The sequence below is a fragment of the Melopsittacus undulatus genome, chromosome 8 (genome assembly GCF_012275295.1).
Source record: "Melopsittacus undulatus isolate bMelUnd1 chromosome 8, bMelUnd1.mat.Z, whole genome shotgun sequence".
Classification (NCBI taxonomy): Eukaryota; Metazoa; Chordata; class Aves; order Psittaciformes; family Psittaculidae; genus Melopsittacus; species Melopsittacus undulatus.
This window is the reverse complement of record NC_047534.1, coordinates 3,660,924-3,685,416: the sequence shown is the minus strand read 5'-3', so window position 1 is coordinate 3,685,416 and position 24,493 is coordinate 3,660,924. Positions and strand designations below refer to the sequence as shown.

The following is a 24,493-nucleotide window of genomic DNA, read 5'->3' as shown; positions in this document are numbered from 1 at the left end:
TAAAGACTCCAGTCTCGATCTACTTCCAAACAGAGCAGAGACAGACACATGTTTAAACTGTGTGACCATGCAATATGTACTCTGAATACAGGTTTCATTGTAATATAAGCCTGAAATCACACCAGATTCTCCAGCTTCCACTAGAAACTGGTCTAATGAGAACAGCATTCAGAAAATAATCCCTAAAACTTGCTAAAGCAATTGCACACCGGCCTGTGAATGCAGCAGACCTGAGCTCCTATCACAAACAATCCTAAGTGGCAGGTAAATTGAAGGAAGACTCTAACAAGCAGAATATCCTATTGCTGGAGAGCCACAAATACTTTAGAAGCCCTTTTGGAAAGGGAAGCTTGCTGGAGGCTGTCTGAAGCAGGCTTTCAGTGCTTATTCTCCACCATCACTACCCAGTGATGTGCTGGCTGGGTCAAGTAACAGAATCTGTTCCTCAGTTTCCCCAGCTGTAGAATAATATGCTTTATAAAGAGCTTGGACAAGCATTAGCATTTGTAAAACTTGTTGAAGGAGAAGGTGCAAGGCTGCAGCAAAGCCCTAATAGGAGGTAATTCACATTCCTGATGTCAGAAATCAGTCCCCCATTAAGAAACCTGGACTGGTTTGAAGCATTAACCCACTATCAAGGCATGATTACTTTAGCTCTGCTTTCACATTCAAAGCAGAAGCACTTCTTTCTGGTTAATCAGGTATTGACAGATTGAGACAGAAGCTTTTGACTGAGCGTGAATGCTTCTGCACACAAAAGCTGAATGGATGATACCCTGCTAAGAGCAGCTCCCACATCTTATCTTCCACATCAGCCGAAAGTTCTTATGATGATAAGCTTGGAAAGCAACAAAAAACCCTGGCACTGAGCGTTTAACAGATCCCAGCTCTCCCCCTTCGCATCCTTTTGGTCAAAGATAATTGTTCTTATCCAACAACACAGAAACTTCAAGGAGCTCAAACACGAGGGTATCAGCTGGGGCTCAGTCAGGATGCATCTGAACTGGTCTGCATGTTGCCATCTCGATGCTTGGGATTTCCAGAGATGTTAACCTTCAGTGTCTGACAATGAGGGAAGTGGGTCCCAGCACGCAATGCACGCACGCTTGCAGCACTGTTCATTAGTATCTGCACCACAGGACACAGAGCCACTTAAAAGCCTCATCCCTGCCCAAACCCAGCCACCCTTATTTATTGTATTTCAAGCCTGATTCAGCTTGACACACCATGGACATCAAAGGGACCCTGCCAGCGAGGCTGACCAGTGCTTTGACCCATGTGTCCTCACACAAAAGATGCAGGGGCAACTCAAAAAAGCTGGTTTGGTTAAAGGGATAAAAATATGGAGAGGAAATCTTTATCATCCAATGAGTGGGTAATGCGCTGCTGAGCAGACACTGTAGATGGCCTAAAGGGAAGCCTGTAAGCACCTTTTCATCTCACTGGGTCTGTGGCACACAATGGGAGACATTTCAGGAGCAGAAGGGAAGGAACACATTAAGACTGATAGAAGCTGATACTGTGATTTAATTCCATCAAGCTTCACTGAATTGCCCCAGGACACAATAACAAGTTGACCAGTGAGAGGGTCCTGCAGCCAGATGTGTAACTTCAGCAGCCCCACTGCCCCAAGGAATGGCCTTATTGGTCTTCTACACCCAACCATCTACATTGAGGTGCCCAAATATGTGGTATGGACACCCAGAAGTTTCTCTCCTGCTGACCACAGCACCACTGCAGTGAAAGCACTTTAGAAAGACAAGAAAGAAGTTAGCTTCTTGCTAGCCAAGAAGCCCTGCTTTGGAGACACAATAGCACAAAGGCAGCAGAATAGGCAATCTATGCCCGATGGATTGGATCATCCTCATTTCCTTGCCAGTTTACTTATTTATGGTCCAATAACTAATTCCAAGCCTCATGCACTTAAATGCTGCTTAATTAGTGGCCTAGTTAATGGGAAAGGGGCCTTGGAGTAATACAAGAGAGGGAATACTCTGGCAACCAACACCTATTCTTCATTCTTGTATCACACAATAACTAGTTTCAACATGTTTGAGATAGCAGTGACAGCTGTAGAGACAAGAACACAGAGAGAGAGACCACCAAGCATCAGACCCAAGTGATTTACTTCAAACCACTCTCCCCTCTGTGTTGCTGGTGCCAACACAAGTAGGAAAGCAAATCTTCACCCTCTTTTGTCATTCCTTTTATTGCCCTTCTTGGCTCCTGTTTCTGCTCAGCTTGACCAAAATCAGTCCCTTAACAGGTATTTAGAGCCAATCCTACCAGCCCTTAAATGTGTTTGCTCTATTCTAGCTGCAAAAAGTGATGCAAGAGACCTCAAACAGTACTGCTGCTACTGGATTAAACACAGGGCACAAGAGACACCATGGTGACAATAAGTAAGGGAGTCCAAACCAGTGTCATCCCTACCTGGAAAAAGCCAAAAACCAGTGAAATGAAGAAACAGGAAACTCTTCTCCAACTCAAAAGTCAGCAATCTACCTCCTTATGTTTCACAGAAGTCATCTCAATACCTTAATCCTGACACTCACCCTTTTTAAGAAGCCTAGTAACAGTTAAGACGTGATAAGTGATCTTTAAACAAGTAAATGATCTTAAAAGCAGGGAAGCTATGGCACAAATGTAAGAATTAAAGAGAATTTAAGAAAAGCTCTAATAGGAGGAAAAATCCCAACAAATTCCCTGCTCTTTGGCACTATCAACACAGTGCTGCCTCCCAGCCTAGGTATGCTTTACAACAGTGTGGGGATATGGAAATGTGACTGCAGCCAGCCTGCTGTACGATGCACCCTGGCTCTTAGCTCTGTACTTACACATTTAAGTCATAGCAGTTCCTGATGATGATGAGCTCTTCAATGTAGTCCTCCTTCACATCTGGGAATCTTGCTTCCTGCAGTAGGAAAAGCTACAGGTTATGGAGGTATTAGAGGGGCTGTGTAGCCCAACCTAGTGAATAGCACCAAAGACACAGATTTATGGGTGTATATCACTCTCATGAGACAAGGGCCAAAACAGGTTTCAAGAGACCACTTCTATCCATCCAGCATGGATACCGGAAGGTGCTGGCTTCTGGTGCATCATGGACTGGCCAGAGGGCAAAGATTTATGGAATACCTCTTTGGCTAGCCTGGGTCAGGTGTCCTGTCTCTCCTTCCTCCCGGCCTCCCCTCCTCCCTGGCAGAGCATGAGCTCAGAAAAGGCCTTGGACAAAACCAAACATTTGAGCAGTAACTCAAAACATACTTGCTATCAGCAACCGTTCCCAGCCCGGAAGTCACAACACAGCACTGCACCAGCTACCAAGGAGAAAAATGACTGCTACTGCTCAAACCAGGACACCTTTGCTCCACAGGATGGTTGCTAACACCTCTATTCTCACAAGAAGGATATGGGTAGTGAGGTTAGGCATGAGCAGCTGGCCTAACAAGTGATTCAGGCTCAATGGAAAGAGGCAAGGCATGTAGGTATGATCTACAACACAAGAAAAAGCTAATATTTACCTTCAGCCTGAAGATTAAGGAGTCCCAGACTGTGGGCTGAAATACAACATTCCAAAGCCAAAGGAAAAAACCCAACAATACATATACCCACCCAAAAGCACCCAGACACATTAGCAACAAGATCAGACCAGACAACAAACCTTTCCTGGCATTTCTGTGCAAGCTTTCCCAGCATTAGCCACGTAGCAAAGAGCACCCTTTGCTGCTCTCTTGATGGGTTCCTGCACAGGTATTGCAACTATTGCACCAGATGGATTCTGCTTTGCAAGACTGGACTGGTCAGGGTTGTCAAGCAACTCCGACAATGCAAAAGTATCTACTTCCCCATCTCAAATCATCAACAAGGTCTGGCTTGGAAAGAACTGAATTTTGTCCCAGATACAGTAAGATACAGGATGTGATGGGAGTGGTGGTGTAAGATACAGACACAGTAAAATACACTTGATTGCAAAATAAGCATTCATAAGGCATCAAGAGAGATCCTTTCTCCCTAACAATCAAGGGGAGGAACATGCATTGGAAGGGAAAACACAGAAATGTGAAGCTTCACCACACTTCTGTTTTTGAATATACATAAGCTGCTGAATGTCCCAAAGGTGAAGGAATATCCCACCTGACGGTTCCATTCTTGTGGCTAGTGCCCCTCGAGCTCAGCTGCACAGGCAGAGTCAGAAGGGACTGGGTGGAGTTAACTTCTGAGAGTCTTCCTGCTGCTTATCCAGTAATCCCTCAGTGCTACTGCCTGGAAATCCACACTGCAAGGGCAACCATCACCCCCTGAGCACCATGGTGACTTTAACACAGCCATGGACCACACTGCTTTAGGAGAGGCAGCTGAAAGCAGCCATGGCTCTCAGTCTTGTGTCTCTAAGCCTTCTCTACCTCACCCTCTATCCATCTGCCAGTGTTCAAGGTCTCTTTTGCTCCTTCAGCTCCACATCCATTCCTAAGCAGCTCTATAGTGTTGGGCTAGGAATCAGACAACAACAAAGTAGCAGAACCAAGAGGGAAGTAGTCTTTAAGACTCCTGTTATTTCACCCCACTGCACCCTTGAGACCCTGCCATCAGCTCTGCGCTATCTCTCTGGCCAAGAACCCATCCCAGAGCAAACAGTGCCCTCAAGATTGACATCCTCTCAACGCTTCTGTTTGCCTTTCAAAGCAGTTTCCCAACAGTTCCTTGTCTGCTCTTCACCTGCTGCATAGCTGAGTCTCAGCCAAAATGAAGAGGATTTGCAGCTGAAGTCAACAGGGCTGTGGCTTGAGCATGCGAAACACTACACACCTTGAAAAACCTGTCTGGGAATACCATGCACACAGAAGGCAAACAAGCCCTGGGAATACTTACTATCTCTCTGATGAGCAGTGTGGTGAGGTCCTCGTCCTGCCCAGCAGCTCCTTGCTCTGGAACATTACTAGAGCCAAGCTCCTGGCAGCCCTGTGCAGGGAATGCTGGACCTGGCTGTTCGTTGTCTACCGCTGCCTGGGGACCCGTTTCTTCTGGTGGATGTGCTGGTTGGGGTGAAGCAGGACCTGGAATCCCATCCTGCTGTGGTTCAGGTCGGGGGAAGGCCGGCCCAGGAGCCTTCTCTCCATATGCCCTTAAAGATCCTGGGTCTGCTTCAGGCTGTCCTTGCTGAGGAGCACAGCTATTTACTACAGCATGTGGCTCTCCTTCCGATGGCTGGACGTGTGGGTGATCCAGCTGGCTGTCCTCATGGGTCTCCTGGTTTGCAGGACCTGCCTCAGCTGGTTCTCTGAGGTTTTGCTCTGGCTCCAAGTCCTCTCCCTGGGTTTCCAGCTTTTCTTCCTGTTGTGGTGGGAAGTCTGAATCCTCCAGAATGATACAAGCCCCAGGCTGTGGGCTTGTAGTTACTGCTGGAAGCAAACTTGGACCAGGCTCCTGGTTACTTGTAAGTTCAAACCCAGGGCCATTAAGATCTGATGATCTGGGCTGTTGCAATGCAGAGTTCATATTCTCATCCTTGCTTGGTCCAGCACTGCTCTCCACCACATGGTTATCCTGGTCTCCCTGGCTGGGCAGAGCTGGGATCACATCTTCAGGAGATGTGCTCTTCAAGGGCTCAACAGCACTTTTAGATCCTCTTTCTCTCACAGCGTTTGCACACTGCCATTGAGCAGCAGGTCTGATGACATTGGGACGTGGAAGCTGCTGATGCTTTGGGATCTAAAATGAAGATAGAGAAGAGTAAGTAAGCAGGAGTTCTTGTCTGCATGGCAGAATCCTTGCTCCAGGTGATCTTTTGAATCTAATCAGGTTTCTGATGGGAAACAGATGAAATCTGTTTAGCAAAGTCCTTAATAAGGCATAAAACTGCAACCTACGTACCTTTGCTGCACTGAATTCCAGCCTCAGTCTATCCCCAGGTGCTAAGAGAACGTTAGGCAGAACTGGGTGTGCACAGGACTTTCAGGGTGGAATAACCTCCTAAACTCACCTCAGCTCCCATTTCCTTCCCATTAGCACAGTCTGGGAAGGAGGAACTAACTGCTGGCATGTTTGCATTCTTCCTGATTTATCTTAACAGGCAGAAAACAAAGCTCAAAGCATTAATCTCTGGCCTTGTTCTTACCGCTGGCAAACAGGCTGCTGTATGCCAACAGCCTGAATACTCTGCTACTGTTTCCAACTAAGAAACACAAAGGTCAACTTTGGAACCCATTTTCTCAATGCCTCTGGTTAATTCAACATAAAAGGGGAACATATTCTTCATATAGCTTAGATATGAAGTTAGACACTTAATCTATGTAAGCTAAAGCCTTTGGCCCTCCTCTCTGTGACTGCCTGTGCCAGTGGGAAGGTTACGGGTGATACAGGTGGGCTGGCTTTGTAAATATGCAAAAATGTAAGTGTCTGCAACAGCCCAACAGGAATCTGGATAGAATAAAGGGATCTAAAGCACACAAGGCCAAACAAGGCATGGTTTGAAAACCTGCCTCTGAAGGAACATCACATCCTTTCATGAAGCACTCCATCTTTCTGGATCTCAATAGACAGCTTTACAGAAGCTATAGCCTTTGTTAATTAGAACTTTAAATACAATGGAGTTTAATAGTCTAGATCTCCCCTCCCGTGCCCAAAACATGATTAAACAGAGGCAGCAAAATGCCATCATTTCAACATCCATTTCAGGCATCCTAAGTAAATTACCACAGCTGGACCAGACTCTCAAAGGAACACATCAGATATTCACAGGAAAGCTGGCTATAAAGGCCATGAATAAAGCAGGGCGAGCACAAGAATGACAAATTACCTCCTCCAAGATGACTACATCATCATCATCTTCCTCACACTGCTGCTCCGCTGGTGCTTCCAGCAGAAAAGGTAAGTCTTCATCCGAGGAATCCAATGTCAGGATACCTTCGTACCTGCAGTCTGTCCGATCTGTGGGATACATGAAGGAGCTATTTACCCAAGGTAAATACCTGCAGCCAGAGGGCACAGGCACTGATACAACTCAAAAAGCAACCTGCACATTTGCATTGTGGCAATAAGGAAGAAGAACTCAAAAGTCCCTGATTCCTCTGCAAGTGCAGTTGTGGCACAGTTACAGCCTCTCCTGCCTCCCTCAGCCCTTCTGAGCACAACCCCTGCACAAACTACAGCTCTCCACAACAGTCCGTGACACTTACGCAGAGCTGCTTCTATTCCAAACCTCAGGACAAGTCAAGCTGCTGCAAAATGTATCCTGAACACACAATGCACAGACTGCTTCCCAGTTTCTGCACAGAATTCCTGAACATTCAGTAATTCAGGGAAGAGACATTTTCTTTTATTAATGTGCAGTGTGTTCTAGAGGAGAGAAGCTCCTCTGTGTAATTCTGCTTCTGAAAGGGTGTGATTTTGCAGGAGTACCATATGCAAGGCTGAGATAGTGCTCCTGGCTGTGGATGCTGAAGGTACCCTGCTATTAAATAACAACCCCGTTCCTCAAGGCTTGTCAAGAATGGAATAAAAATACTACTGAACATAGCTGCTGGAATCGTAGAATTGGTTTGGGTTGGAAGGGACCTTAAAGCTCATCCAGCTCCAACCCCTGCCACAGGCAGGGACCCCTTCCACTGGAGCAGCTGCTCCAAGCCCCTGTGTCCAACCTGTCCTTGAGCACTGCCAGGGATGGGGCAGCCACAGCTTCTCTGGGCACCCTGTGCCAGCGCCTCAGCACCCTCACAGGGAAGAACTTCTTCCTTAGATGCAACCTAAATCTCCCCTGTTTAAGTCTGAAGTTATCACCCCTTGTCCTGTCTCTACAGTCCCTGATGAAGAGCTCTTCTCTGGCATCCTTATAGGTCCCCTTCAGATACTGGAAGGCTGCTCTGAGGTCTCCACACAGTTTCTCTCCTCCAGGCTGAATGCAGGAGAGACACTCACGGCAGAAACAGAGGGTTTCTGTACTGCAGAGACAGCACACAACCACACTTTCCCTATGATTTGACACATCATTTTGGCTTATGCTTTAGCATACGTATTCATGAGCATCCAGTTATCACCTTTCAGGCATACACAGAAAGCATCATTTTGCATTCCACTCTTGGAGGAACTGGTGCCAACGCACACAGTGGATAGGAACGCAGAGCCAGGCTCTCTCCTCTGAGGTCCTCAGAAGGGTGGAACACCACAAGCCCTTCATCTCTATACGGTGTTCCCAAGAAGTTCACAATCTGCCTTGAGGCAGTACAACAACAGAAAGGCAAGAGCCAAATATTTTGCATGTCTGCATGAAAGGAAAGACTTTTCAGTGGGTGGCTGTGAAGGAAGTGTAACAGAGCAGCGAATGACATGGCAAAACAGACCACTAGCAGCTTCCCCTTAACAGCACTCTTCCCAGTTTAGTATCGAGGAGCCCTGCTGCTTGTAAGCAGAGTTTTCACAAAGAGCACTTCAGGAAGACACACAAACCAGTACTCACCTTTCCCTCTGTGACTCTGGAAGCTGTTCAAGTTAATGGCTCCTTCACTTCCATCTCCCTCTGCCATTTTAAGGAGCTGTGCTCAGAAGTGTCAGTGTTCAGGCACAGGCAGGCTCACGCGAGGAGCTACAAGACAAAGGAAAGCCAGAAGAGTGTAAGACAAACTCAGCAGCATCCTAATCCGGCTTCCCCAAGACTAAGGTGTCAGAACCCTGGGGGTTCTCCTGGCTCCCCATGCACAGCCTCTCCATAAAGGTGTTTTCCTGTGCCACCTCTAAAAGCAGACATGCTTCTGTTATTTCCTGTTCTGACACTTAAGACAGCCAACTGAGGAGTGCAACCAGGCCCAAGAAGCCTCTCTGCAGAAGACACAAAGATGCCTGTAAAGGGGTGGATGGGGAGATGCAATTCTGTCCAGCCAGCACTCCAACCCTCCCCAGATGTGCATCTCCTGTTTCCGAGAAGTCAAACCCCTGATGCATCAACTCACACTGTGGTACTTCTGCCACCATCTAACAATGAGGAGCAAAACCCACTTGCCTGAGCTGCCGCAGGGCAACACCACATAAGCCGGCATCTTGGATGGACCAGTTGATGTCGTTACAACCACCCCCATGAAGTCCTACCATGCACAAGTGCTGCAGAAACACTAGCACTGAGGTGAACAGTCATTATTATGGGTCAGATCTGACAGCTCTGCTGCTGAGGAACAGGACCATTGATGAAATGGAGACACCAGCATCACTTGAGTGCCACCAGGCTGAGGCACAACTTCAGAGGGACCAGAGATGCTGTGAGCTCACTACCACGATGCCCATGTTGTTGGCACATCAGAAGGGAGCTGCAGCCCTGGCAGGGCAGTGTAGAAGTGTGTGATCTGTTCACAGTGCAGGCACAAAACACATCTGCAGAGCACACTTCCTTGCCACAAATAGCACCTCTGCTCTGGAGCCAGGCTGAGAAAGCTGGGCTTGTTCAGCCTGGAGAAGAGAAGGCTCCTTAAGGGAGACCTTGTAACAGGCTTCCAAAGGAATGCTGAAGTAGCCTATAACAGATCTGGAGAGGGGCTTTTTACAAGGGCCTGTAGTGACATGACGAGAGGGAATGGCTTTAAGCTGACAGAGGGGAGATTTAAGCTGACAGATGGAGGCAGCTTTTTCTCCATTTCAGGGCAGGACACTAGCTTAGCACACACATAAAAGGTGCCAGCAGCACGGTGCAGTGCTGAACCAGCCTTCTCCAAGGGGAACTTCCACCATAAAGGTTTTCAAGGCTACAAACAGCCCCATTCACCCGGTGAATGGCCCAAACTGGAGTAGGACATTGGGCTAAAGGAACTGCAAAGGCCTCTTTAATCAGCATTACTATAAACATGCAACTACTCCTACATATTTGAGCCCTGTAGCCTTAGTAGCACACCCGCTTTCCAGTAAGCACAAGAGAATCATGGGCGTATTGATGCTTCAGACATGCTCCAAAATCAAGCTTTGGGGAGTGTTTTCACTGGGTTCTTCAGCTTCTGCTTTATAAGCAAGGAGAAATCAATCTTTGTTTGCTAGAAGGGCATGGAAGCACCATTCTCATCAGTGCAGACAAGAGCTGGAGCTGCAGTTCAGCAGCTGGGGCACTGTCAGCATACTTGGTATAAAAGCCTTGTGAACTCACTCTTCAAAGGAATGCACAGCATTTTTCCACCCTTCACCCTCTCAGTACTTCAGAAAACAGGATCAATGTGCTTCTTGCCATCTAAATGATGGAGAAATGGAAGCACAGAAAGGACCAGCATGGCCAAGGGGACTGAGCAGGCTGGCAGCAGTGTCAGGAGAGGCACTCAGGCCTCTTGTACCCACGCTAACCACTTCTGCTTCCCAGCAGGTTGGTCCTACAAAAGCACCCCTCGCAATAACCAACAGCCCCTGCATTGCTATCACCCACCTCTCTCAGCCTCCTTCAGGCAGGCTCCTGCTCAACCAAGGAACCTCTTGGCAGGCAAAAAGAGAAGGATCATTCCAAAACTGGCTGTGAAGGAACAAGGATGCTCATGGAAGCCACAAATCACCTCTTGCAGCATCAAGTGGTACAGACAGCGGCTAGACAGATGTCTGCTTGGATTTGCTATGTGCAAAGCTAAGTGGCTTGGATACTTCTCCCTTACAGTGTGTTAGCAGCAGGGGAATGTGTGTACTTGTGAGTGAGTCGACACCACAAGTGCTCAGCACAGTCACCAAGAAGTCTTCTTCCAAACAGTGCTTTCTCCAACTAAAAGCCAGAGCTGTTCACAACCAAGAACAAGGGATAAGCCACAAAACTGAGGTTAAAGCCATATTCTCCATAGATAATACTGGTTCCTGTAGACAGGAACTCAAACACTTCAACCTTGTGCATCAAGAAAAGGCACAGGAAATGCCTTTGTACAAGATGCACACACACACACTATCAGAAGACCTATGGTGGTTTAAAAGCAGGAATAAATAGTATTAACTGCAAGACACAGTCAAGGCAACAACAACAAAAAAGCCAAGGCTGGGAAGAACTGGCAATATACCACTTCTCTATTTCAAAACAGCCTGCAGAAGAACCCAAGCAGCTTAATAAAGCACTGCTTTGAGGGGAAAAGCCAAGCTTCCAAAGAGAGCTAGCAATTCATTTTGTCAATAACTCAGCGCAGAGCTCTAGTTTAAACAACTATCTGTGAGCATGGGCCAGTTCCATGCAGTGGCATGAATAAGAAGTTTGTTCATGTTTCTAGCACTAGGCTGCCAAGAATGTGAAGTAACAAGATCAAAGCCAGGTCTTTGCCTACATAAACAACAGAGCAAGAAAGCAAGACAGATGGGAAGAAGCTATTCCACACTACCTCAGTGATTTCAGTGCCTATTTATAGGTGAAGAATAAAGCTATGTAAGTAACCAAGCTCTAACATGCCCATCAGCTTTTCGTTCAATACAGTCAAGTACAGGATACTAGAACTGCTTCAAAAGACCTGGCTGCAGGCAGACACTTTGCTTTATTGTTGTTGGTTTTCCCTTTCCCCTAAAGGCTCCCATCTGCATTACAGCACAAACTGGATCTGGGACTCGAATCCCCTATACAGTACCCTGGGGACACAAAGCCCTAATCACAGTTTCAAAGGCACCCAGTGAAGCGCAGTGAGGACCCCCAAAGCTCCCCTCTGTGTTCCACATTACTCCATGTATTCATGACGCTGCACATCCAAGTTGTTCCACTGCCCAGGCTGTAAAATCCTCCCCATTAAGGTTTTTCCTAGAGCAGCTTAAGAGAAGAATCCATTAACGGAAGAGCTAACGGGAAGATCAGAGGCCATCAGGGATTTGTGTGTAACTGTTCTCTGCACCACATCTCAGACCTACAACTGAAGTCACCCATTCTTCCCAAAGGAGCTTCTCACACATGCCAAAATGTAAGTCACAAAATCACTGGTCCCAAACACTACTAAAAGCTGATGGATCAGCTGCAAGAGGTGGAGCAGGTCTCAGGTGCACACAGAATGGCTTGGTTTGGAAAGGACCTTAATATCATCTCATTCCAACCTCCTGCCATGGACAGGGATGCCTCCCAAGGATTTCCAAACCCCATTCAAAATCCCTGCAAATCCCACATTGCATATTTTTAGCCTAACCTAAAAATAGCAAGCATCAGTACTGTGAATATATTTAAACTCCTGGTATATGCAGGCGTTTCTGGACTGCAGTAATTGGAGCAGAACTCCAATCTGCTCCCTCCACCTCACATTTGTGCTGCAATGAGCATCTTCTGATGGAGCTGGAATTGGAAGTGACAGTTGAGGGGAGACCCCCCTCCTAGACACACAGTAGTGTATTTTTCCCCCCTACTTATACTATTTGAAATCTTGAACTCCCACATCCCCAAAATGGGATTAGATTCAAAGTGCTCTTTTCTAGCTCTAGCTCAAGGCAACAGGAGTAGACAGAAAGCACTGCAGGGGAGGTAGGAACTGAAATCCCAACCGAATGGAGGGAGAAAAAGAGCGACTTAAAAGAGATGTCAGCAACATCAAATCATTGTGTGTTTTAGCCTCTCCCCATACAGCAACACCACTGTTGCTCACCTATGTTGACAGAAGAGTACCAACTCCTACTTTCTGCCTGCGGGCAGCAAACGTGTCTCCTGGTAGCCTGCGAGCAAGGTGAATTCCTGGCTTGTTTCAAGCTGCTAAAACAAAGAGAAGGTGCTTAAATAATGCATGGCTTGTGACAAGCAGCAAAGTGAAAAGCTCAAAATTCAGCCCTTAAAACAAGAAAAGCTCCACAGAAAGGGAATAAACCAGCCTGGCTTACTGTCAGCATTGCACTGAAACCTTTCAAAGGGTTCACAATGCACTGGGGGCTGCTCCTTCTAACAGTCACTTAGAAAAAGCAGGGAGAGTTTAACATCATGTCAAGCAACAGCATCCCAACTGGAAATCAGAAATCCCCTGATCATAAGCCTGACAAGAACCACTGGGCTCAAACAAGCTCTGTTTGCTATGCACAAGGCAATGATCAGCACTGCATCACACCTTGCAAAGGAATAACAGCAGAGGGTAAGATGTGGACCTGCAGCAGGGCTTCTGCTGAGCAGGCTGGCACAGAGGCCAGCCCCCAGCTCAGGCAAAAGTGGGAAATGCCACCAGAACAAAAGCACTGCCCTCATCCCAAAGCCTTGCTCCTGCCCTCATCCCAAAGCTTGCTCCTGGCCTCATCCCAAAGCCTTGCTCCTGGCCTCCTAAAGGTAGGGGAGTGTGGGCAGCGACTTGCAGGCAAGGACTCCTGGCTTCCTCCAGGAAAACAACACAACCAGCTACAGCTATTGCCCAAAAGCTTCTCTTAGGAGCACAGAACAGGCACAGACTTACACCAACTGCATCCATGTAGCTCTGCCAGCAATGTGTGGACATGTAGCATGTGCTGAAGGGGCACAATGTTCATTTATCGAACAGGGTTTGGGGCAAGCTGCTCCAGTGGAAGGTGTCCCTGCCTATGTCAGGGGGTTGGAACTGGAGGAGCTTTAAGGTCCCTTCCAATCCCAAACCATTCAAGAGAGTCAATACCAGAATTTCCCTGTATGTTTTAACTCCCCCCCCCCCCATTTCACAATGAATTAGCAGTTGGCTTGTTTTACCCAATGATTTAGGTCAGACACATACACCCTCTAAGGAGACAGGATTCCTGAGATCTGAGAAAAATCAAGGAACAGAAGCTGAAATGAGCCATTTTTTCCTCCACAAAGAGCCAGGGAGCACAGTTCTACTGCAGAAAGGCAGAGAATTGATTTTGCCACACCAAAACATCAGGAAACATAAAGCATTCTGTGGCAAGTAAATCCAAGCTGGACTTCACCTCCCAGCACATAGGAGATGGGCAACACACAAACTGCTCAGAAGGTATCTCAGAGTAGCCCTGTTTCTGCAGCCACACCAGCACCATACCTGGCTCCAGAAGCAGTGCTCCAGGCTAGAACATTACTAAGCTGGAGAAGAGGGACAGGGAGTCTTCAAACTTCTCTGGGAGCAATCACAACTCTGCATTCCCTATCCCTCCTCCTCTCCTACTCAAGGAGCAGCACCTGTACTCTGCGTAGTAGCCTCATTCAGATCTCTGCTGTGCATTTTTCCAGTGAATCCTCAGTCAGCAGCATTCCAAGAATGCATCAGAGAGTATATTGGAAAGAAAAGATGGGGATTAACAGGGTATGAGCTGCATCTGTGTGTTACTGCTTCAGCCTCATGAATACTGTTTCGTCAGGAGCCATAAAAAGAGCAGATATTTAGGGATTACTTGGGTTTCTAACAGTACCTTTCCCATTTTGCAAGTCAGCTTTGGACTGCCAGGGAACATCTCGATAGTGTGTACACCACTGGATTTCTCATCCACTTCACCACCCCATTAAGGTCAGGGTATCTCTACTTTCATTGCATCTATCGAGTACAAGAGAAAAGAAACCTCTCCTGTTTTATCCTATTTACCTCCAATGATACCAGTTTTCCCCAGCAAAACCCATATCTGGTCTGCTAGTTCTTCTCTAAAATACAAAGACTGTGTTGAAACAGATTTATTTGGTGTCCAAAAAAGGGCAACTGCTAATCCAACTCAACTCAAAGCTCCTGATGCCTCCAAGCTATTCCCTGATGACCAGCATCAAGGTCAAGTGGCAGATGCTCCTGTGCCTTCTCATGACCCCTCTCAGTCCTGTTGACTAACAGGGCTCTGTATCCTCACATCTCTGACCAGCTCGAGGCTGCTCATTCTGATGGATGCAAAAAGCTCTGCACAAGAGGTGGGGAGCTCTGGATCAGGCATTAGCCTCCCCTATCAGACTGAGCCCTCAATGAGGCATTACATTTACAAGGTCTGGTTAGAAATGGAGTTAACGCCATTGCCTTGAGCAGCTCATTTTAAGAGCAAAGGGAAAATGTAAGGCTTTGAGGGAAGAAGAGGTGTCTCTCCTGTGAAAGGGACTACTCTGCCTGCCTCAGGCTATTGTGGCACATGCAAAACCATCCCTATAATCACCACAATCCCAAACCTCCCTCCCCACCACAAACACAGGTGCCAGCATTCATGCTCAAGCCACAATTCAGACTCAAGCAGCTCAGCCCTTCACTGCAGCAGCACAAACAGACAAAACCAACCCCTCTGGGCTCAGGCTACCTCCCAGGGCATCACTTTAATTGTTCTGATTTTGCAGTGTAAGGGTGGGGACAAACAGAAGAGCACGTGAAACCATGGGATCTGCAGCTTTGCTGCTCCCACAATGAGTTCTGCTTTCAGTTTTCTTGCCCTGAACTCATGTGGATCCCAAGAGAAGGAGGCAGAGGCTCCTTCCTGTGAGCAGTACCTTTATTAAACCTATAATGTGTGGGTTTAACACTTCCACAACTACCAGCTCTACATAACATGAACTGCGACTGCCTCCTCTTCCCATCAACCCAGCGGCCACACAGAAAAGAACAAGGGAAATGCCCTGCCTGCCCCAGGACATACATGAGAGTGCTTCTCTGTTGTTTGTACTTCACAGAGCTCTCCCAAGAAAGGACACAGTGTTTCCTCTCCAAATCCTTGGCGTTTTCTTCCCTTTCTGAAGGGATCTTGAATGTCACCTTTAAAAGGTATAACAAAGCAAACCAAGCACAAGCTTTTCAGTAGTGAAGAAGCTGGATGCACATCTTCAGGAGCCTTCAGGTTACCAACTCCAGTTTTACACTGGGAACAGAGAAATAAAGGAGTTTAAGGTTGCTGGTTCACCTTCACACAGAGAGCAACCAGTAGCCTGCTCTGCTCGCAGCCCTGTTTGGTGGGGGCACTGGGAGCAGGAAGAGACAGGATACACACAGCAAGCAAAGTGATGTTAAAAGCAGCTGTAAGGGACTAGCTAGACCAAAGCCAAGAGGGTTAGAAAGCACAAAGAGCCAGTTTTAGTTGCAGTAACAGCCAGAGGACTTTAAAGTCATAGAATCATGGAATGGTTTGGGTTGGAAAGAACCTTAAGATGATCCAGTTCCAACCCCTGCGATGGACCCCTTCCACTGGAGCAGCTGCTCCAACCCCTGTGTCCAACTTGGCCTTGAACACTGCCAGGGATGGGGCAGCCACAGCTCCTCTGAGCACCCTGTGCCAGCGCCTCAGCACCCTCACAGGGGAGAGCTTCTGCCTAATATCTAATCTAAACCTCCCCACTTTCAGCTTAAAGCCATTGCCACTTTTCCTGTCAATACATGCCCTTGTAAAACAGCACTGCAAACAAATCAGGAAGACCTCAAAGCTCAATCCCAAACTTTCTTACTAAGAGGGGTACCTACATCATGCTTTTACATACTGCAGAAACCCCATCAGCTCACAACAGCAGAAGGACCCCAGTAGGAGCAAATGTGGAAAGGAAGGGGGTATTTCTTACTCTCTTTTGTTTTAGACGTGCCTTAACCTATCACAAGAAACTGCTTCCAAGGCTGCAGCCTGCAAAAGGCATCTCCTTTCACAAAGCTGCTGACAAGATAAATGCCCACACTTGACCTTGAGTTGGTACAGAAGGGAAAGACACCCAGATTCCTGCACCCCTCCAAAAGGAAGGTTTATGTGCTGATCTGCCCAGTCCTTTTAGAACTATCGACTTCAAAGCTTGCACCAACCATTCTAGTGTCAAACATCCCAGAATGAGGAGCTTCCAAACAGAGTGAAGCTTCCCAGGTCACGTATGCTGGTTATTCCAGCCGTGCCTTATTTATGAGCCATGTTAAGCATCTGCACTGCCACAGTTCCAAAGGTCAGTGGCCAGAAGCTGTGGCTTTATGTTAAGAAGGGTTTCACTGCAACACCTGCTTAAGATGGTCATGTTCCAACACTACAGATTGTCACCTCCTCTCGTGCTGAGCTACACCAGCATCTGAAACACCTTTGAAAAGAAGTGGCCTGGAAAACCATTCCTGAGGGTTCAGATCAGACCCTCACACATCCACCAGGGCAGAAACAGGAGAACCAAGATGCTGACATAAACTGCAACAAGGGGGAAGATCTTAAACTGCAGCCTGACAGTTGACACTATTCAACCACAGCTGATACCTAATTAGCACTCAGACTCTACACACTCCTAAGTCCAAGATCCAGCCCTGCCTTTCAAAGGTGCCTTTGCACATCAGTTGAAGGGTTTAAATGTGTATAAGAGCCAGAGTGAGCCAACAGGCCAAGCTCTGCAGTGAAACAGGTCTTAAATTGCCTTATTTACCACACAGAACACCAAGAGAAAGCAGCAAATCCACACTGCACAGATTCCTAATGGAAAGAGACAAAAAGAGCTGCCTATTGCACCCAAGAACTGCTGCAGGAGGATGGTCACCAACCCACAGTAACTGTGTCCTTACTGCTCAAATGACCACTTGGGATAAGATTTTCCAGCCCTTACTGTTGCAAAGCTGGGTTGAGTTTCATTTGCAGCCTTGTGGCCAGCCAATTCCAGCCCAGCAAGCAAGAACCAAGGGCAGCCATCCAGGCTCCTGACAGTTGTCCAGCCTGACCTCATCCACATCACATGGCAGTGGCTACTGCAGGGTTGAGGCAGAGTATGTTAGAATAGCAGAAAAGCAAAGGGGTTGTATTGGAGGGAGGTGTACCACTGCATCAGGATTAAACCCAGTGAAATCAGCTCATAGTCGGATTTAGAGATGCTCTATGTGAAGCTTTATTCCCTTCTGAGATGGCTACAGCTCACAGATGAATGTATTATCAGCTGGCCAGCTAAAAAGCAAGGAAAGCAGCACTGCACATTAATTCTCCAGGTCCACAGCCACACAGATTTAGGTACACAACAATTTGAGCCCATGGCAAACCACCATTTCACATATGTAACACTACAAAAGCCACTACAGGCCACTCCTAAGAGGTTACACAGGCTACAGCCAAACCATTTGCTAAGGACATGCCTGTTTCCAGGATGCAAATTTGCGTGCTACCCCTTAGTCATCACAGTCAAGAGTCCAACACTTCAAGCCTTCACAGAAGAGCATATAAATTCTTTTCCTGGGTGTTGCAACAGTACATCAAACATTATTTCACCATCTGGGATGGAGAGACAGTAAAAGCAGCCACAAACTGCTAAACAAACACATAAACACTAAGCTGAGGAGCACTCCTCAGACACTGTGTTTGAGGTGCATTCCAGCTGGTCTCTGCTAGTCCTGGCTGATCCAAGGGCACCTCCCAGTTTATACACAATGAAGCCTTCCCCACTACAACAGGATTCTGGTTTAACAATATATATAGAGAGAGGACATGAACTATTTATGCTTGGCCAAGTTACTGCTGATGGCTCTTGCTGGTCTTGTTCATCTGCAGCTGGAAATGTGAGCAGCAGGGGAGGAATGAGACATCCTACACCGCTGCCTTCCTGGGAGGGAGAGCACTGCTCTTCCTGCCTCTCCCCATACTGCTGCTGCTGTCACCTCCCTCAAACTGAATTACAGAACACTACAGTGAGAGCAGGGAGAGAAGGAAAGTCACCATCATTGCCTGTGCCACCCTACCCCACTGCAACACCTTCAGCCAACAGTGTTTTGTACTCGCCACGGGTATGGAGTAAGCGCTCCTTCTGCTCCTTCTGGCCTCCAGGTGCCTTCAAGCAGGACGCAGCAGGGAGAGGTTCCTCTCCCTTCCTCCATCAAGTGTACAAATGCAGCACGTCTTTGGGATGGTATTTGGGGAGTAGAAGTGTAAATGTGCTCCCCCAGCTCTGCTTCTGCAAAGGCTGCAAAATACCAACCACTGTGCTTCCTATCTCCAATCCAGAAAGAGCAATAAGTGCCAACAGCTTGATAAGAGCACGTCAGTACTGACAAAGCAGCACAGAGGCCTTGTGTGAGAAGTTCTTTAGACAAAATACATTACCATGAGGCTCTTTTCTATCCATATATTCCCTAAACAAAGATTCCAGCCAGTACAAATCCTAACCACCTCATACTACAGAATAACATCACATGCTGCCTCTGCACATCTTGTCCAAATGTTTATCTGAATAACGCAAACAGTAGCTTGGCCTCCTTACAGAGGTAAGCAACCGAATGTCAGCAACACAGTGCTTGGCCTCGGAAGCCAACTGAAAACATTCCAGGTCACCCTGACACCTACATCTGCTCCCAGATTGATTTCAGCTCCTTGACTTTGCCTCTTGTAATGAGTGATGAGAGCAGTGACCAGAAGTCTTGCTCTGACCAGACAGGCACCGCTGGTGACAGCAAAGGAGTTGGGCTCCCCCCCAAAGCCAGCAGGAAGCCAGGTTTCACTTCAGTTCCCTAGGTCAGAAACACTGAGAGGGCAGCAGGACTCACAGCTGCCATGTGTTGAAATCTCTCCCCAAAGCCAAGTGCTTTATCCACTGAGAGCTCCCCTCCCAAACACAGGGAGGGAACAACAGCAGCGCCGGTGGGTAGGACAAAGGTGCCATAGAATGGTTTGGGTTGGAAAGGACCTTAAGAACATCCCGTTCCAACCCCTGCCATGGGCAGGGACACCTTCCATTAGAGCAGGTGGCTCAAGGCCCTGTTCTTCAGAAGGAACAGTGTATGTAGCCCTCAGGAATTCAGCTCTCAAGGATTTTTAGGATTTGAAGACTAGTTCTTCAGCTAGTTTAAAAAAGCTCTTAAGCACTGACCCAGTGGAAAAAGAGCACTCCTGAGATATTCCAAAATAAACCTGAAATTCAATGAGAGAGATATGAATGCAGCTGAGGACAAGATTATCCCAGCTCAGAAAACACATTCCTTACTATCTCACATTGCAGTGCTTTGGCAAAGATAACTTATCCAAGCCACCAGGTCACTGCTAAGTGGCTTTTTTTCCTGTTCTCCCTGCCCTGCCACCCCTCATTTCCCAGTTTTCCCAGTAACCTGCTTAAAACCAACTCCTCAGCAGGCTAATGCGGATCAGCACATTATGCAGCTCCGTTTCAAACACAGGAACTACCACATCACACACAAATGATCTTATCTCCTGGAAGATAACTGGAGTCAGCTGCATGTTTCACACCTTCCACTGCTTATGGAATGAAGAAAAGGCACTTTCCCACTGGGGATAGATACTACTAGGAGTAATTGAAGACACCTGTAGCAGCTTGGAAAGCCCACCCATCTCCCCACAGCAATGCAAACCACTTTAGTGCACACACAGACTACTCATGCCTCTCCTTTAAGTAGTTAAGATGATGTTTGAATGCAGTGATTTAAATAGAGGCTTAAAATATCTCTGCAGACCAAATCCAAGTGCAGACACCCCCCTCCAAGCTTCTCAAGAGAGGAATTAGCAGCACAGCTCTGACTGTCCCAAGAAGAATGCAGGCAGTGGTGAGCCCCAACGCAGCAAACCACTCACAATGGCTTTAAAAAGAAATAAAGACAACTAAAGACACCCATTCCAACTTCATGAATGGGAGCTTCTTCCAGCAGGCACTCAAAGACACCCAAAGGGCTCCTCTGCTTCTCCCACACTTGGGTTTGTGCTACTCCTGGCCCTTGGGATATGCTTCCTGCCTGTCTCCGGCTGCACTGGAGTTCTGTGCTCGCTCCACCTATTTTTGCCACAGGACTTTTTAGGGCTGTGCATCCAATTTCAAAGCACAGGCCCCGGTGCCAGTGCTCTCAGTGCTCTCCGCCGGCAGTAACGCCCACTGCATTCTCCAGCAGACAAAGCACTGCTCTGCCCAGGAATTTGGACTTCGGAAGCAGGTCCTGAAGCACAGGCTCAGGAACAGGCTGTCAGCACCCTGCTGGACCCCAAGTGTACCTCATCATCAGGAAACCTGCCTCAAATGCTCTTCCAGGTGCTGTTATTTATGCCCTGACTTAAGGAGGGATGCCTGCAGCCTGGCCAATAGGAAAGCATCCTAGAAAGGAAAGGAAAAGAGATGGAAGAAGGCCCGTTACCAACACACAGTGCTACCAAACACACTGAACATCTTTACATATCCCCTTCAGGAAGCTGCTCCGAGTTCTTTCCCAAGTCTTGGTATTCCAAGCACAAACTCCTGTTAAGATGGTTGTGAATAATATCTACTCACACCACGCAGACACCCAGCACATGAAAGCTATTAAGATGTTTACAGCATGGAAAAGCCTCATGGAAAGCAGTGGAATTTTTGCACAGCATTCAGCTTGGAAATGGAAAGCTCAGATTAAAGCTGTAAATCCCACAGTTCTGTAAGGAAAAGCTGTCCCTGCACTTCTGCTAGTCCTAAAGGAGATGGGTACCACCACAGGGTTTGTGCTGCACGCTCCCAAAGCCCCAGTACAAGGATGTACCACAGTTTGCTCAGGATTTGGTCTGCAGAAGGATGGCTCCCAAATATCCCCCCTCAGCTTCCAAAGAGGTTGCTGGAGGGAAATAAAGAGCCCTTGCACCATCCCCTCTGGAAGAGGGAGGAGGCCACTTTATGGCTGAGCATGCAAAGTCCAATCCATTCACCTGATGGGGGAACACCTGCCTTCTCCTGCAGGAAACCTGCAACAGCTCCAGAGTACATCCATGAGATAGCAGAGACTGGAAGGAAGAGGAAGCAACCAGCAGAGACAGAACAAACAGGGATCTACTCAAAGGTCTTAGCATTAAGGCTCCTCTGTGCCTTTCAGGTACCAAAGAAATCAGCTATTGCTTTTAGGATTGTTGCCTGGAATAAAGCAAGAGGAGTGTGCTGTTCCATAAGGCTGGAATAGGAATACAACAGAAGATGCTGGGAAAAGCACACACACACAGAACTGAGCTATAGCCCCTCAGTGTTCTGCCTAGGAAATGGAAACAGAAAGTGAAGAGCAGCAGCATCAGCAACCACAGAGGCCTCAGAGCAGTGCACAAACCATAACACTTTACCTCTGGAACTGCCCCTTGCTTAACCAGCAGCCAGGACACTGAACAGGAGCATCCACAACTGAACTTGTTCATACAAAACCCATGTTTCTGGCATAAGTCTCTTGTAGTAAGGCTTTCAGTACTAGAAGGCATCTGAAGACAACACTTCAGCTCACGAAGCAAAGGTGAGATATAAAGAACATACTGCGTATCTTTCGAACAGGCATTCCCAAACATTGGAGATATTTGCTTAAGGAAAACGTATCCTGAATGCAAACCTCCCGGCCCACACCTGTGGCCACAAGCAGCAGTTGTGTGCCCAGTGAGCACAGCCTCAATGCCAGTGCATCCAGTGGCTCTTTAAGCCGACTGTCACCCATCCCAAAGCACTCTGCAGCCCATGCAGGAGCACAGCTCCTGGGGCATGGAGCTCTCAGCCCCAGAATACCTCAGTGAAACCCCGACCTTCCTCCAGCCATGGAGAAGCACCCATCAGTCACCTCTATTACGGACATCGAAGCTCCCAGCGCCGGCTCTCTGCCACCAAGCATTCGAATGGATAGGGATAAGGGGGAGGAAGAGGAGAAGGCAAGGGAGGAAGGGGAATACCTCTTACACAGCGCTGCGCCCCGTGTCCAGCCGTGTTTTGGGTTCCCTTCCCACAGCACACGTCTGCAGTGTCCCAGCGGCACCAAGCGTTCCCACAACAAGGTCGGAAGAGCAGCAGCACAGTTTACATCCGCCTTTCCCCCCCAGCTCCGGAGCCGACGGCGGCTTTCAGCCCACGGTACCTACAACGAGCCCGTCAGGAGACCCCATGGAGACAGAACCCCCCCCGCCATTGCCTTATTACTGTTCTATGGGGAGCCGACAGCGGGACCCGCGGCCTGAGGGCGGCCCTGAGGTAAACGGGGAGCGGCGCTCGGCGCTGAGGTGAACGGGGGAGGGAGGACCCCGACCCCAGCCCCCAAGGACCCCAACCCCGGCCGCAAGGACCCCGCTCTGAGGGGAACCGAGGCCCAGGGGACCCCGTCCGCACTCACCGCACCCGCTTCATTGAACCGCCGCGGCCCGGCTCCTTCCGCCCGCCCCGCACCATAGAGAGCGGCGGAGGGGAGCGGAGGGACAGGGGGACAGACGGGCAACGCACCCCCACCGAGAGGAGCCGGGCTACGGCTCAACTTACCATAGAGGCGGCGGCGGCGGGCGGTCCTCCAGGCGGCACCGCCCCCTAGCGGGCGGATAGGGAGGGGCGGGGTATAAGGGGAAGGGGCGGGGAGAGGAGCTGCACGTGCTTCCGGGTGGGGGGGTGGGGAGGGTCCCCGTGGGGTGCTCTATGGGGGGTGTAGGGTCCCTATAGGGGTGCGCATCGCGGGGGAAGGTCCCCTATGGGGTGGAGGACCCCTGTGGGGTGCTTACTGGGGGGGAAGGTCCCCTATGGGGTGGAGGACCCCTGTGGGGGTGCTTACTGGGGGGGGAAAGTCCAATATGGGGGTGCTTTGCTAGGGGGGTGGGGGTGCAGGAGCCCTATGGAATGCAGGCACCCTATAGGGGTGCTCTGCTGATGCGGGATGCAGGTCCCCTATGGGGGTGCTCCACTGTGGGGGGAGTTATAGGACCCTTATGGGGTGCCCTGCTGTAAGAGGGGAAGTCCCTATGGAGTGCAGGTCCCCTATGGGGGTGCTTTGCTATAGGGGTGGGTGACAGGACCCAGGCTGGTTCCAAGGACTCTTCTCGCCTTCCTAGGATCCTTGAGCTGCCACCCCAAAAGCACCCTCAAACACCACCACCACCCCACCCCATCTGGGGCAGAGCGGGTTTGGGGATAGGACATCACTGAGTTCCTGATTGCATTCAATTCCTCTTTGGAGAGCTGGTTATGGGGAGCTGAACCCCGCAGGGAGGATGAAGGCAGTGCCACATCCCACCCCATGAAGCTTCCCAACCAGTGGGAAAGGCTGAGGGCAGAGGGGCAAATCCCACTTCCATTGAGACTGGTTTCTCAATGCATGTGGGGAAGGCCAATGGCTTTTCCAGGCAGCACTCAGCAGAGGGGCTGTGGATGCCCCATTCCTGCTGCCAGGGCAAATGAACTCCATGTCATTTGTGCACACCCCGATACCATCCTCAAACCCACCCCATCCTTCTCCACCTGTAAGACATGGGTTGTTCTGGGGTTGTTTTAATCAGTGAACAGGAAAGCAGAGATTCATCAGCATTAATGGATCTTTCTCTAGGTCCCATTAAGGGGGTGGGGGAATTGTGATTTCTTTCCTGGAAACTGAGGTTATGGAAAAGTAACAGCACAAATTCTAAGGTAAGAAGGGAAAATGAGTAAAGGTGGTAATGAATCAGTTAAAGATTGAAACAAAGTGTTCTGCCTGGAAAGGAGGATGTGGTCCCTAGAAACCTGCGATATAGTTGTATTCAATACCTTGTCTGTTAGTGACCATGATCCCACTGCTGAGATGCTGGAAACAGATTGGATCCCGATGGGAGAGCAGTGCTGACACCAGGACAGCTCCATCACATGGAATTCCAGCTCTGTCGAACAAACTGCATCTACTTGGCAATGCTACATTCTCAAGAACAGCAATAATGATGTTGTTGCTATGCTAAGTACAGCTCTATCACACTCTCCAATTTTCCTGTGACATCCATATATATGGAACAACAAACAGGTGGCTACCAAGAG

General features: G+C 48.5%; 1 protein-coding gene across 3 annotated transcripts in view; it reads right to left on the bottom strand.

The window, feature by feature from the left end:
• Positions 1-22,964, bottom strand: part of RNF216 (ring finger protein 216) — a 78,128-nt gene extending 55,164 nt beyond the window's left edge. Inside the window, exons 1-7 of one of the 3 annotated variants that reach the window (XM_031042425.2) lie at positions 22,842-22,960; positions 22,408-22,589; positions 12,546-12,649; positions 8,456-8,581; positions 6,800-6,930; positions 4,873-5,712; positions 2,838-2,914 (exon numbers count right to left, since the gene is read on the bottom strand). In XM_031042425.2, coding sequence (XP_030898285.2) covers positions 2,838-2,914; positions 4,873-5,712; positions 6,800-6,930; positions 8,456-8,522 — 1,115 coding nt within the window. In that variant the 5' untranslated portion in view covers positions 8,523-8,581; positions 12,546-12,649; positions 22,408-22,589; positions 22,842-22,960. Of the gene's footprint in view, positions 1-2,837; positions 2,915-4,872; positions 5,713-6,799; positions 6,931-8,455; positions 8,582-12,545; positions 12,650-22,407; positions 22,590-22,841 lie in introns of all 3 variants that reach the window. The other 2 variants (XM_031042424.2, XM_005141653.3) reach the window with 2 other exon arrangements.
• Positions 22,965-24,493: the final 1,529 nt, after the last annotated feature.